The following is a 14204-nucleotide window of genomic DNA, read 5'->3' as shown; positions in this document are numbered from 1 at the left end:
ATATTTTGTGAAAGGAAGAGTCAACCAGTGCAGCAAACATAATTGTCTAATGTTAAGAAAATGCCCCGGCCACCTCAACTGTCTGCAACCACCACCCATCAGTCAGCAGTCATATATCAGGGCAGGACCTTCCACCAGCACCAAGATTACCCCTCACTGAGGGCTCAGATGATGAGTAGCATTTTTTAGCAATATAATATTTTTAATTAAGGTATATACTTTTTTTTTAAAAAGTGTACAACAATGCTATTGTACACTTAATGGACTACAGTAGAGTGTCAACATAACCTTTATATGCAATGGGACACAAAAAAAGTCATATGACTCGTTCTATTGTGCTATTTGCTTTATGGCAGTGGCCTGTGTGTCTTCTTAGGTCAAAGTTAACATGGGAACTGAGCGCTAGTCTTTGGGAAGGTGTGGACGTAAGTGCTTGAGTTCTGAGAACAAGGAGGGTGATAGCCATGAAGGTGAGTGGCAGCACGGTCCGGGCAGTGGGAGCTGTGTGCTGGCGAGGCCCGGATTTGAGGAGCGTTAGCCGCTGCACCAACACCGCCCGGGGATCACCTGCTCTGGAGCTGCTGCTGCAGAGAGGGCTCCCAAGTCTCCCTGCCATAGACCACCTCCCACCCCAAATTCAGGATCCCGACTCCCTGTCTTATGAGGATGTGATGTGGATACTCCTTTTCTAACTGACATCTCCGGGTTTGGAAATGGGAGCATTAAGGTTCTCTGTCAACTCCTGGGGGCGTTCTGGGTGCCTCTTCCTCTGCAGAGGTGAAAGAATAATTTTTAAAATGAGGTAAGGGAACATATAAAATGAGGGAAATGCTCACAATACTGTTGAGTGAAGAAAAGAACAACAACCACTCACAGAACAGCATGTTCTTGGCCGCTCTATTTATTTTTCAGACTGTGGGTCAGTGTACACTAGGAAATGTTGACGGGGAGTTGTCTTCTGGTAGAGGAATTATAGTTGGGTTTTCTTTACCTTTTGTTACGCAGTTGTTTTGTTAAAAATTGGTGAAAAGAAAACAAAAAACAAACCTTGCAAAGTATCAGTGGGCTCAGTGTGGACAGAAGGTCACCAGTGCGCGGATCTGCAGTCACGTTCACAGAAAAGCCCGCACGGGGAGTGTCTCCCTCTCGTAGGCACCTGCCTCCCTACCTTCTTCCTCTCTCTCACTTGTTCGTTTTGGCTGCTGGGAAGCTCAGAGCCTGTGGGCATCTCATCACTTGGCACATCCCTCCCTTGACCCACTCGCCCACCTTCCCAGTTCCCCTGGGCCACCTCTAGGGACCCTGGGCTCCACCTCTAGATGCCCGCTGGGCATGGCCATCTTGGCACATCCGGGACCGAGCCCCTCACTTGCACCCCTAGAGCCGAGTGGAGGCCTCTCTGTCCACCCCACCCTCCCCAGTGAGTGTGACGGGCACCAGGCTCTGCTGTGATTGCTGTTGCTCCCCTGCTGCCCAGTGTCCTGTCACATCCCTCCAGTGGCTGTTCTGAGCCATCATGGTCCTCCACCTCCAAACCATGGAGTCCCTAAGACCCACCCTCTGGCTGGCACAGCCATGCTGGCCACTTCAGGGCACCTGGCACCTTTATCACATAGTCGTTTGTGACACCCCAGAGAGAGCCGTGTCCTATCTGATCTGTCCAGAGCTTGCCCCCCAAAGAGGTGCCCCTACAGAAATGTGCGTTAAATGCGTGAACCAACAGCTCAGAGAACCTCTCTACTCCCATTGCCTCCTCTCGTGCATGGTGTGACCCCAGGAGGGCCAGCACTGTCCTCATTGGGGGCCAGGGACCCACCAGGGGGACCCGCCCACCAGCACTACCCTGCCGGGCAGAGTGCTCACTTATTCCTGAGCTCACATTTGTTGTTTGGCACAGTCAAGGATGGAGTACAAGACGTGATAACTTCCTGTCTGACCCTTTGAGGACAAAAGCATTCCCAGTGGAAAACTTGCTAACATATCACCCTTCTCTTCTCCCCGCCATGTGAGCTACTCTCCTGGGCCTTGTCAGGTTCTGGCCTTCATGAGTGACTACCAGGCCCGAACCCAGTTTTTCCTCTCAGGCATGGGCCCGCCACTGAAGCTGACACCCCCTTAGCAAAGTGGTCGCCCTGGAGGGAGGCCGGGACCCAGCTGTGCCTCCCCCTTCCCCGGGACAGACACTCACGGGGGAGGAGGAGCTGCCTCCGAAGAAGGTCACGCGGTTCCAGGTGGCGATGAACACCCAGGTGGCAGAGAAGTCCGGCAGCTCGGGGAAGTAGCGTCTGACATCGTCCGTGGCTCTGCGCAGCGTGGCTGGGTCGGTGGCCTCCCGGTAGTACACATCCCCTGCACGCCGGTTGTCCACATCCGCCCAGAAGGCCGCCACCACACAGCGGTCCTTGGCGATGGGAAAGGCCACTGGGGTGAACTGAGAAACCTCCTTCAGGAAGGAGATGATCCCATTGTTGTTCACCTGTCAGGGCAGAAAGCCAGAGAGGGACTGATGGGGGCTGTGGGTAGGCAGGCGGGCCAGCGCCTCCCAGCCTCCCCCACCAGGCACCCTGCGAGGTGAGCCAGGCTTGGGAAGAGCATCCCAGGACGACCTGGCAGTTCCTGGTCCCACACAGGGGACTCCTCAGCCTGATCCGTTCCCTCCTAGACAGGTCGTGTCCCAGATGCCCTGCAGAGTACCCAGCCCTGGGCTGCTGCTCTGGGGTCCGGGAGCCCCAGTGTGGGCCCTTGTCTTTGACAGGTGGGGCACTCAGGCCTGCTCAGCAGCCATTCCAGCCAGGGGCCTTCGGAGGGTAGGACAGAGTCCCAGCCTCTAGCCTGGAAGAATCAGGTGAGGGCAGGAGTGCCCACAGAGCAGAGGCGGGGTGCCCAAGGGCCAGCATTGCCAGGGGAGGCTGCAAAAGTTTCAATGACAAGTGGCTTCTGTGCTCAGGACTCTGGGAAGGGGGAGCCCTAGAATCTCCTGAGCAGAGGAAGGGGAACAGCATCATTGCAGCTGGACAGCCCTGACCCTGCCACATGCTGGCTATGCAACCGTGAGGTGCAGCCTGGGCTCTCTGCACTCTGGATTTTTACCTCGGAGGTGGGGCTAATGCTGCTGCTGGCCTCTCAGGGTGCTGGACAGGGTGAATGAGTTAGCGATCACAGAGCTGGGCTTGAGGCTGTCCTGACTCACTCCGGGGAAGACTGTGGTCAGAACCGTGCTTTTAGAAAAGACCTTCAGGACTCCTCCTTAGGTGAGGAAGGCTCTGTTACCCAGACCAGCAAAAAAGGTCGATAAATATATTTCTCAAAGGCACCAACGCGCAAACAAGCGAGTGAGGGTCTTGATTCCACGTGGAGCACAAGGAGCCTGGAGGGGCCCTGGCCCTCAAAGCTCTTTCCCTGAGAGACTACGTCTGCGGACACAGAACCCACAGCTGCAAAGCAGGCCTGCGACCTGAGTGGCCTCGTGGAAGGAGAAGAATAGATGTCAGAGCTCAGAGCTGGCTCGAGTCAGGGAGCCTAGAGAACCCGGCACTAAACTGGGACCCCACAGCTGCCCACACCGTTCAGGTGAAGCTGAGGGAAGAGTCTTGTGCAGACTTACCCCCTCCTGTCACACCTGTGACTTGGATTAAGGTGTTTCCTGCCAAGCAGAAGCAGAGAAACACCTTTTTTTGGAGGAAGGTGGTCTCACCTGAGGCTCAAGTCACTCCCATGAATGAGGCTTCAAATGCAAAACCGAGGACACAGTCGGAGATAACGGGCGCACAAGGAAGCCGGACGCCACCAACAGGAGCAAGTGGGAACATGAGAAACACCAGATACCAGAGTTATCTGACAATAAAATAACTATATTTACTATGTACAAACAGGCAGAGAGGCCCATGGGCCAGAACAGAAATAACCCCTTGTTCGTGTGGTCAAACGACTTTCAACAAATGGTGCTGGGGAAACAGGAGATTCACAGGCAAAACAATGAAGCGGGACCCTTACCTAACACCACAGCCAAAAATTAGCTCCAGTGGATCAAAGACCTAAAGGGAAGGGCTCAAAATTTAAAACTCAGAAGAAAACACAGGATAAAGGCTTCACAGCATTGGACTCGGCAGTGATTTCCTGCAGGTGACACCGAAGGCACAGGCAACAAAACAAACCAAATTGCAGTCCATTGAAATTAAAAACCTTTTGTGCATCAAAAAGCACGATTAGCAACCCACTAGATGGGAGAAAACACCTGAAAAATCACATATCTAATAAGGGATATATAGAAAACTCCTTCAACAGTATAGCCCAAAACAACCTGATTGAAAAATGGTCAAAGGACCTGAAACAGACATTTCTCCAAAGAAGATCCACGAATGGCCAATCAGCACATGCTGGGTCATCAGGGAAAGAGTCAAAGCCACAGAGCGGTACCACCTCACACCCATCAGGGTGGCTTTCATCAAAGAAACAGGAAACACCAGTGTGAGGGGTTCACAGAGAAGGGAACACGGCACAGCCGCTGGGATAAGAGGCCACCACGGCCTAGCCCAGGCCCTTTGCAGGAACTCCGAGATTCCCAGAGGTGCAGGTCGGTCACAGGGGGAGCTGAAGCAGGACCCAGCCACACCCTGTTTAAAATTGGGACGCTGATGGGCCCCGGGTGAGAGCCTGTCGAAGCTGAGTGTGACTGCCTTGTGATTTGCTGGCCTCTCATTTGGGGTGAGTTGACTGGAACTTGACACGAACAAGAAAAGGGCCCAGGGTGGGAGGCCTCATGGAAATGGCTCATGGCAAGAGACACCTCGGTTTTTGTGAGACAGGAGAGCTGCCCCTGGGAAGCCTTTTCTCCCACTCCAGTGACCAGTGACGCCGCTGGTTTCCTGGGCCCTCCAGTCACAGAGGGTCCCCAGGCGGCGGCAGCCTCTCAGGGCAGCCCCGACATGGGGAGCTCTCAGAAGGGTCAGCCAGTGCTGTGGGCAGAACTGGAAGTGGTCACCCTGGCCATGTCGGGGGCTCTTTGGGACCAGACAAGCCAGATTTTTACTGACCTTGGGTTGTTGCAAATGGCCTCATCCGGGTAAGCAGGCTGTTCTCGGAAGGGCCAGACAATGACCCTCTTTGGCCTGTGGACCACATACAGTCTCTATGGCGCATTCCTGTCCCTTCTCTTTGTTGTTGTTTTTACAGCCCTTTAAAAATATAAACAACATCCCTAGCTCACAGGCCATACCGTGGCTGCCTGATGGGGAACCTCTGGCTTGCAAATCCAGGCTTACTGGTACAGCCACACCCACTCGCTATCTGTGGGGCTCAGAGCAGAGTAGCCCGTCAGAACCCGTATGGCTACAGGCCGAAGATGTCCACTGCCTGGCCCTCTGCTGGAAAAAGCCTGGCAGAGCCATCTGCTGGCGGGCCTGCCACAGGAAGAGCACAGCACGCCTCACCACAGACGCCCACTTCGGGGCCTAACGAGGGAACAGACTGCAGCTGCTAATGAAACAGTCTGAGTCCCTGTGATGGGACTGACGCGCACTGAGCTGCTGGAGGTGCATCCTAGGTTGCCCCTGCCTCCGGGGCTCCTCATGCCAGAAATGGCAGCTGGGCAGCAGGGAAGGACTGTGTGCTATTGAGGCGAAGCCACCAACACACACTGGGCTTGTCTCCCACAGACACTGGCCTGCTATTCCCAGGGCGGGTCCTGGGACTGGGCTGCTGCCACAGGCGCCATGGGCCACCTGCTGGGGTGGGACCTGCCACATTGCCCCTCCTGCAGCTCCCTCCCCGCGCCCCCCCCCCCAACCCGGCTCCGCTCCCACAGACGGACCAGGTTTCCTTCCTGCCTTTGAAGTGCAAGTCCAACTCTCAGGTGTGTGTGGTGTGTGCAGGGGCTGCTCCAGCCTGCCCACCAGCACTTGGCCTCGTTCCTCTCCTGTGTGCCTCCCCACGGGGTGTGGGCCCAGAGCCCGGGGGTCCAGGAAGGAGGCAGAACAAGCCAGCCCTGTTCCTCTGCCAGAGCAGGGCAGGGCCAGGACCACAGCGGAGCAGGCAGCGGGGCCAGGCACTGGGCAAGCAGGCTGCTGGCAGGCCTGTCACCTGGACAGGATCCTCCTTGGATGTCCTCTGTCCAGATGGGAACCCTGAGCATCCTGTGTGGGTGGGGAGTGGGCAAGGGCTGGGTGAGGTGGGCCCAGGGAAGCAAGCTGCTGGCAAAGGCTACTTCCTGCAAAATATCCATTTTATTATTATTATTTTTCTACTTTCAATAGTACTTAGTAAAACACACAGCACAGACATGGAAACAAGGAGAAAGGGTGAGGCCAGACCCCCTGCCATACGCATCCTGTGGACGGGTGCATACCCCGGATGAGAGGTGTGTTTAATCCCACCCTTCACCTACACAGGGGCCACCAGCATGCTCAGCTGGGAGAAACCCTGAGGCCACATGCTACAGGAAGCCCAATGACTGTGAACTCCGGTGGCCCTTGGCGCATGGAAGAGGCCCATGCTTCACCTGGGCAGGGGGGGGGCGGGGGAGGGCATATGTGGTCAGGAGGGGACTAGCCTGTGGGGACTCAGGCCTTTCCTGCAGGACACGGCTGGCCCTGGCTGGCTCGGGAAGAAGCACAGAGAGACTGTGCTGGTGGCATTTCCGACTTGGATAGAAGCAGGAAAGAGCGGAAGTGTCCTGGAGAGTCTCTTGGAGAGACTTCCAGCCAAAAGCGTGTGAATGGGGCTGGCTGGTCCCCTGTGTGGGAGAGCGCGTGGGCTCTCTGGTGCCACCTCGCTGGGGGGAGGGGCTGCTCTGAGAGGGCAGCCTGGAGGGGAGCCAGGGACCCCGCGTGTGCGGCCACAGACCCCAGCTCTGCAAACATCAGAGCCAAGAGGGCGGGCCTTGGTTCCTGCTTTGACTTCTCTGCCAAAAATAAAACAATAAAGCCCCTGAGGCCTTTTATAAGCTTGTTTTGAAAAATGTAGGCATGTCTTTTATTTCCTGGCAGCTCTCTGGGTAATCAGGGTTCCTCCCACAAGCACAGTTGGGGCCGGAGTCCTGCTTGAAGGGCGGTGAGTGGGCAGGGCTCCTTGGGCCCATGGGCAAGGTCAGCCTGAGCCCTGGAGCCCGAGCCTGGTGTACACCCAGCCCCGGAAGCAGGAAGCTGGCTCCTGGCTGGCACCCACGTCCTGGGGGAGCAGCACTTGGGGCTGCAGGAAGATTGGGAGGGGAGGGCATTACCACCAGGGACAGCCAGGGCCAACTTCCTGGGAGAGAGGTATCTGAGTGCAGCCAGTGCCCAGATGGCTGCAGGGTTGGGGTGGGCTGAGGGGTGAAGGAGGAATTCCCAAGGGTGGGAAAGAGAAACTGGTGTTGGGGGACCAGCCCTTCCTTTCCTTCCAGGCTAAGCCCTGCTGAGCTGTGGGCCTTGGACTGCACTTCCTGCTGTCTGCTGTCCAGGGACTCCCTGTGGCCACACTCTGGTCTCCTGCAGGGCCTCATGGCACTGCCTTCTCTGAGCCCAGCCCTTTGAACCTCTCCAACACCTGTCCCTTCCATATCCTCCTACTGTCCCCCCTCTCTTCCCTTTCCCATGTACACCTAGCCAGCTCGTGCCTCCCCCTCCCTGGAAAGCCACCTTTTTGCCTCACCTCTGATACACCTCAGCCAGGTGCCTCTCTAGGGCCCAACTCCACAGAGGCCCCTGGACATGCTCTCCTATGGGCAGCAGCCCCTCATCATCTGGGCCCCCATACCCGCCTTCTACACCCATCACCAGCCTGAACCCAGACACAAACCCCCACTGTGGGCCTGATACGCCCCTGCTCCCCTCACACAGACCTAGGACTCTCACTTTTTGGGACAGTGGCTGCTTCGCTGAAACTCAGCTGAATCCAGGCCCATCCCCAGCAAGCGTCCAAGGTGGCCTGTGCCTGAAGCCCCCTCAGGCTAGTGCAGGTGGTAGAATATGTTCAGGTGCCAAGGGTGGTGTCTGGCCCTGGACAAGCCCTGACTGACTGGAGGACAGTGGGCCTTGGCTGCCTGTTGTGTGCAGGGTTTGGGGTTGCGACCCATGCCTGGACTCCCTCCTGTTCTCCCTCCTCCCACCCTGGCCTCCCTGCAGAGCTCGGTATGGGAAGCAGTGCTTCAGCTGGTGGTTAACAAATCACTTGCCCCACTAAGGTGGGACCCCTATGGGGAGGTGGGGGTGGTGGTGAAACCAGTGGGGAGGCCCCACCCAGCCGCCTGCTCACAGACCCATGGGTGAAACATCCCGGGAGCCAACTCTTCCAGCTTCTTCTGTCCTTGGGCCTGCTCGCTGCCCCCACCCCTATCATCAGTCTGACCACAGGATGGCCTGGAATCAGGGGCCACCAGAAGCACGTGTGGCCTGGGCCCTTGGAGGGCAGCTGGTCCCAGCCAGCCCTGCACGCGTACGTGGGAGGCAGTGGAGACTTGAGCTTGCAGGGTTAGGAGTGCCCGGAGCAGGCCAGTGAGGAGCAGCGCTTCTCAGGTGGGGACCTGGACAGGCACCAGGGACCTGAGTAAAGGCTGATTCTGGGGCCCCTGCATGCTGGGGAGGGTCCAGGGCTCTGCATTTCTCTCCTGCTCCCAGGTGACCCTGTGGAGTCCCACACTGGGATCTGCTCTGGCCAGGTGCCTAATCCTGGACCATGCAGGAGCTGAGTGAGTAGTGGCCTGCAGGTTGACTCAGGCCAGATGAGGTGACTCCTTCAGCCAGGAGAGAAGGGTGCAGATGTGGATGTCTCCTGGGTGATGGGCAGCAGGCAGACGCTGTGAGAAGCACGTTCCCTCTGACCCACTCGGTAAGGAAGGAGAGAGTGGGAGACTTGCATAAGGACACATAAGGGGTCGTGCACTGGTGACATTAGCTCATGGGAGATCCTGAAACCACCCACAGTCAACAACTCATTGGTTAAAATGACATGATGCAGTGACTGGAGGAAATATCATACTGTCACCAAGTATGATATTGCTCTTACATACTCAAAGCATAGGAAAACGCTCACATGTGTGCAACAGAAACCTGTATGAAAGGGCAAGTTTGTTTTGTAGAACCCTAACGGTGCTTGAAACAAACCAGGGAGTGTGGATGCAGGATGACGGTTGTGTCATCCAATGTCAGAAGGTGGATGCCCCCTAGGCTCAGGCAGGATGTCAGGATGCTACATGGATGAATGCATTAGTGAAGAAGTCCTAGGGCAGTGAACACACCAGGTTTCCATGCGAGTTGTCTGGGAAGACAGCCTGGCAAGCTGGCCACTTCTAGCTAAGAAGTTCTGGCTTCACAGAGTCCCCAAGAGATAAGGAGTGGGGACACCCGAGTCATTCCTAGCTGGCCAGGCTTGCTGCCCAGTGAGGTGCACAGGGTCAAACCTTCCAACCTAAAGACCAGGGGAAGGTAAGGGCAGGAAATAGAGGCAGGGGAGAGGCCCATTTGGCTGCCCTGTAAAACAGGCTCGAGGGGCAGTGCCAGCAGCTGGGGGCCAGTGAGTGGGGATGGTGGCCTGGCCCAGGGACTTGACTGTAGGTGCTGGGAAGTGAACGTGTTTCTAAGGCGGAGCTGCCAGGCCCAGCTGCTGACAATGTGGGGACAAGGAAGGGAGAGAGGCCCTGAAGAGGCTCCAGGGGCTGTCTGCACGCCCTGTGCAGTGGGCTGGAGGAAGCAGGACTTGGGGCTGGGTCCTGCTAGTTTGGGCTGGAATGATAAGGAGCCACTCGGACATGGGAGTCTGAGGCCCTGGATCTGCCTTCTTAGCCTGAGTCTCCTTATCTGTACAGAGGATGACCATTCCGCCTGCCCTCTGCCAGGCTGCCAGGGAGGTCTGGGCAGGGGGGCCAGTGCCACCTTGACCTCAACTCCTGCTCTATTCCACCCCTGCATCTCCTTTCTTCTATTGCTCCCCTCCCCCGCTCTGGTACAGCAGGAAGGAAGCACCCATGAGGGCGCCCACAGCAAGGAGAGGGCAGCTCCTGGGCCGCTCTGGAGTCGGCTGGGCTCTCACGGGCTTGCTCTGTGGGTTCAGAAGAAGCGGGACTCTACCGCCAGGCCCGCCTGCACCTCACCAGGCTGTCCCTGTGGGTCGGGGCAGTTTTTGTAGATGGCTTGGAGCTGTGGCCAGAACAGCTGTGGCAGTGATGGTTGGACATGTGTCACGGGCATCCTCAGATGGCAGCATTCTACTGCACAGAGAGGAAACTGAGGTTTTGGGAAGAAATGACTAGCCATGGTGGCCCTGATCTGGGGAAGGCAGGGTGGGGACGGCATGTTCAGGGTGGGCAGGCAGCCTGCCTCGGTCATTCATTGTTGACACCACGCCTTCTCTCTGGGCTCCATGGGCACACTGTCCACCTCAGCTCCCACTCTGCGTGCTGAGACTGGCTCCAAAGTGTTCCAAAAGGCAAGGAGGGTCAGAGGGTCAGAGCAGCATGGGTGAGAGGCCAGCGGGGGTTGGAGGAGGCCCCGGGGTGACAGGTGGAAGGGACCCTAAGGGGCACACCTCGTCTACCATTCCAACAGGCCAGTCTTGGAAACTGACTGTCAGATCCTGCACCCCCTTCCTGGCCTCTGCAACCTTGTAACAAACTTGTGGGCCCTTCACAGGTGGGCACCTTCACAGGTGGGCACCTTCACAGGTGTTGCCCATCTGGCAAACCCTTCACCCAACGAGGGAACGGAAGCCGAGTGGTGACGTGTACCTGAAGCCACTAGTTGCAGTTCCTGGTGACAAATAAATCGAGATCTTTCTTTACATCTCCATAACCCAATCCAGTGGAGTGGGGGGGGGGGGAGAGGTAGTGGGGATGTGTGGGGAGGGGCTGCATCTGGGACTTCTACAGAATCACTGCCTCTCACTTCCCATGCCACCCTGAGTGGTTGCTCCACCTAGGCCAGTCCCGTAGGCCATGGCACAGCTGCCATCTATATCACACACCATGCCCCTCAGCAGGCTGCTGCAGCTCTAACCACCTAGCAGCACTGCCTGGTGTAGGACCTTAGCAATGGAATGACCCTCCATGATTTTCAGAGCCTCACAACTTAGCACATGCAGCTGCTATGACGTGAGAAGAAGCCTAATGCTGGGTGCCTTCTGGAAAGGGGGCCCCCAAATATCACAGGACTGAATCCTTACTAGGGTGTAGCCTGTGTTCTGATTCCATGGTGACTCAGAAAACACTGATCTCCAAGCAGCATCACTGCTGATTTGAGTGACAAGTGGGCCCTGTCAAAGGGCTGAGGCACCCATCCACCCATCAACCCATCCATCCATCCCTCCAGACAGAGGGCAGGGGGAGCATGAACTGGGTTCTCACTCGACTGGCCACAGGGGGCTGGGCTCAGGGCTGGTCCAAGTGTGCTCTGCTGGATAATGGTTGGATCCAGGGACATGCAGGATCCAACTTCTGGACCTGCATGGGTGTGGGAGGCACCTGGGCAGACCCACACTTGCTTCAGAACAGATACCATCCCTTCCCTCCTTTGGCTGTGATTCTAAGGCCTCCAGGCCCGCTGGCCCGCTCCCTCCCTGACACAGAGCCGTGGTTATTTCAGGCAAGGTGCTCTGGGCATTGTCCCCTCAAGAATTCCGTTCTTTCCTTTGAAGGGAAGAAAAGGTGAAGGGGCTCTCTGTGTCCACACAGGCAAGTGTTTTTCAAATAACATCTCTGTCTCAGGACAAAGCTCTTAGGAAGATCTATGTTTTGTTAGCAGTCAGAATGTTGGTTTCTGATGAAACCATTTGTTTTGCTAGTGGATCTGTCCACTTCAGAGCCCTCTCTCCCGTTGTTTTGGCAAAGGCTGATGTTTTCAGTGGGGCTGGTCAGGGGGTCGACTGTTTTCATAATATTTTCACCTGTGACCGTGGGTGGGAAAGTGGAGCCTGGCTAAGTCTCAAGGGCCATGCTGATGCAGTGTTGTGTAAGATGGTGCCAACATGTGTTTTCCTATTTCTAAGATGTATGGGGCTCCTCAGCTCCCAAAGAGCTGAGCACAGCTCTGCCCTGCTCCTTCCATATTTCTGAAGCCAGTCCTGACTCAAGGTCCAGATCCTGGACCAGAGGGACTTGCAGCGGGTGCGTCTACAGAGCAATGGCTGCCTCTTGCCACCACAGTCCCATCAGCATTTGCTGCCCCTCACATGGAGACCTTTCTGCATGGGCTTGGGAAAGGCAGCTGCCCAGCTGTGGGGTGGCCAAGTGGCAGAGGGAGCCGATGATGGTAAGGGGGTGGCAGAGGCCACATGAACAGTGGTGGGTAAGAATGACAGCAGTGCCAAAGCTGTGGATGGTGCTGGAGGTGGTGCTGGAGGTGGTGCTGGAGATGGGGGGGATGATGGAGCAGGTGACAATGCTGATGGGGGAGGTGGCAGTGCAGGGGGTGATGCTGATGGTGGGCTGATAGGGGAATGGGAGGTGGTGGTGATGATGGTGGTGGGAATGGCAGAGATTGTGTTCTGGGCATTGGTGTTGGAGGTGACAGTGCCTCAGGCTACCCAGACCCTTTCTAGCCCAGATTCAGGCGATCTGGGGAAGTCAGGTGCCAGGGCACTGTGGCCCACCCACAGAAAGTGCATGATGCAGTGAGGAGGCTCAGCATTTCTTTCCCTTAGTGGCCAGGGTCCCGCCCTGGGAGTGGTGGAGACAGAATTGGCCCGTGCCTGCTGTCTGTGAAAGAGTCCGGACCCGGCCAGGACTCCCCCCACCAAGCTGGGACCAGGCACTGGTAGACCCTCAGTGCGCGCTGCCCAAGCTCCAGGCTGGTCAGGCGGGGGCAGGGGCGGGGCAGGCGCCGGGTCGCCAAGGCGGTGGGGCTGCATGCAGCTCGCACCCCCTCCCGGCCCGCTTCTCCTGCGGACCGCTGTCCGGCCTTGGCCGCCAAGGGAGGAAGCGCTGTCCTCATTCCACCTCTGGCCGCCGTGGTGCCAAGCTGCTGGCGGCGGCGGCGGCGGCGGCGGCGGCGGGAGTCGGGGCGGCGGGCAGCGGCCAGGGCACAGCGCCCTCCCCGGCGCCCCGCGGGCTCGGGTACTCACGTAGAGTCCGGAGTGTTCGGCGCCGAAGAACGGGAAGGGCACGGAGAGCGGCCGCAGCCCCGAGCCGCCGTCGTCCTGCTTGGGGGTGACAGCGTCGCCGTGCTCCGCGCCGAACGGGTAGAAGTCGGCCAGGGCCACCGCGCCGCGCGCCCCGGGCGCCCCGAGCCCCAAGGCCACGGCCAGGAGCAGCGCCCCGGCGGCACCGCACGGCATCGCCAGGGGTGGGCGGCGGGGACCGGGCGGACAAAGCAGCACGGAGCCGGGACGGCTGCGGACCGAGCGGGGACGGAGCGGGGACGGAGCGGAGCGGAGCGGGCGCAGCGGGAATAGGATGGGGACAGAGAGGGACAGAGCGGGGCTTCGCGGTCCCCGCCGCCCGGAGCGAGGCGCTGTCGGGAGTGGCCCGCAGGGCCGAGCGGGCGTTCGAGCAGCGCGGCCGCGCCGTCGATCGCTCCGCGCCCTGCACCCGCGAGCTCGCCCGGCCGCGGTCCGGTGGCCGCTCCGCGAAGGAAAGCGCCGGGCGGGACCACGTTCGGGGCGGGCCCCGCCCCCGGGGCAGCTATTTAAATACGGAGCCCGGCCCCACACCGGCATGGGCGGGGCCATGCAAATAGGGCGACTCTTAAAGCGCCAGACCAGCAGAAAGCACGGGGGCGCACACCCAGCCCCGGTCCCAGGGTTTGGGGCAGCTTAGTGGTTCTCCGCTGCTTGGAGGCCCAGCCCACGCCCCCCACAGCCTCCACGTTCCCGTACCCCCCTGGCCGGGTGTTGGGGAGTGAGGGCTTCGTGGGTGCACGCCTCGCGATGGGGACCATCATCCTCCGTGAGGCCGCAGTGTTGTGCGTGGAGCAGTTTGGGGACAGACCTTAACTTGGGGGGCAGGTTTTCCGCGTGCTCTTTCAGATTGCTGCCGGGCCAGTGAACCCAGCCACCCCACTGCCAGAGTGTCGATGGTGGGGGTGGAGTGGTGGGGGCCACACTGGCCGAGCAGTGCCCGGATGAACCCTTCTAGAACAGGCCAGAGGCCAGCCCTGTATTGCCCCCAAACCTCCCTAGCCTTGAGCCTGGGGCACTGGATTCCTGTGCAGGGGCGAGGCTTCCTATCTGGTTTAATGTGGGGATGACCGCTGGCCTGGGGAACCTCAGGATATTAAACAAAGTGTTTCTGCTCCAGAGGT

At 58.2% G+C, this 14204-nt stretch overlaps 1 protein-coding gene across 3 annotated transcripts in view; it reads right to left on the bottom strand.

The window, feature by feature from the left end:
* Nucleotides 1-13551, bottom strand: part of SNED1 (sushi, nidogen and EGF like domains 1) — a 50386-nt gene extending 36835 nt beyond the window's left edge. For all 3 annotated transcript variants that reach the window (XM_045575718.1, XM_045575719.1, XM_045575720.1), the window contains exons 1-2: nucleotides 13027-13551; nucleotides 2189-2476 (exon numbers count right to left, since the gene is read on the bottom strand). In XM_045575718.1, the coding sequence (XP_045431674.1) occupies nucleotides 2189-2476; nucleotides 13027-13239 (501 nt within the window). In that variant the 5' untranslated portion in view covers nucleotides 13240-13551. The remainder of the gene's footprint in view (nucleotides 1-2188; nucleotides 2477-13026) is intronic.
* Nucleotides 13552-14204: the final 653 nt, after the last annotated feature.

Source organism: Pipistrellus kuhlii, unplaced genomic scaffold (genome assembly GCF_014108245.1).
Source record: "Pipistrellus kuhlii isolate mPipKuh1 unplaced genomic scaffold, mPipKuh1.p scaffold_m20_p_7, whole genome shotgun sequence".
Taxonomy (NCBI): domain Eukaryota; kingdom Metazoa; phylum Chordata; class Mammalia; order Chiroptera; family Vespertilionidae; genus Pipistrellus; species Pipistrellus kuhlii.
The sequence above is the reverse complement of the archived record's forward strand: the minus strand, read 5'-3'. Positions and strand labels throughout refer to the sequence as shown.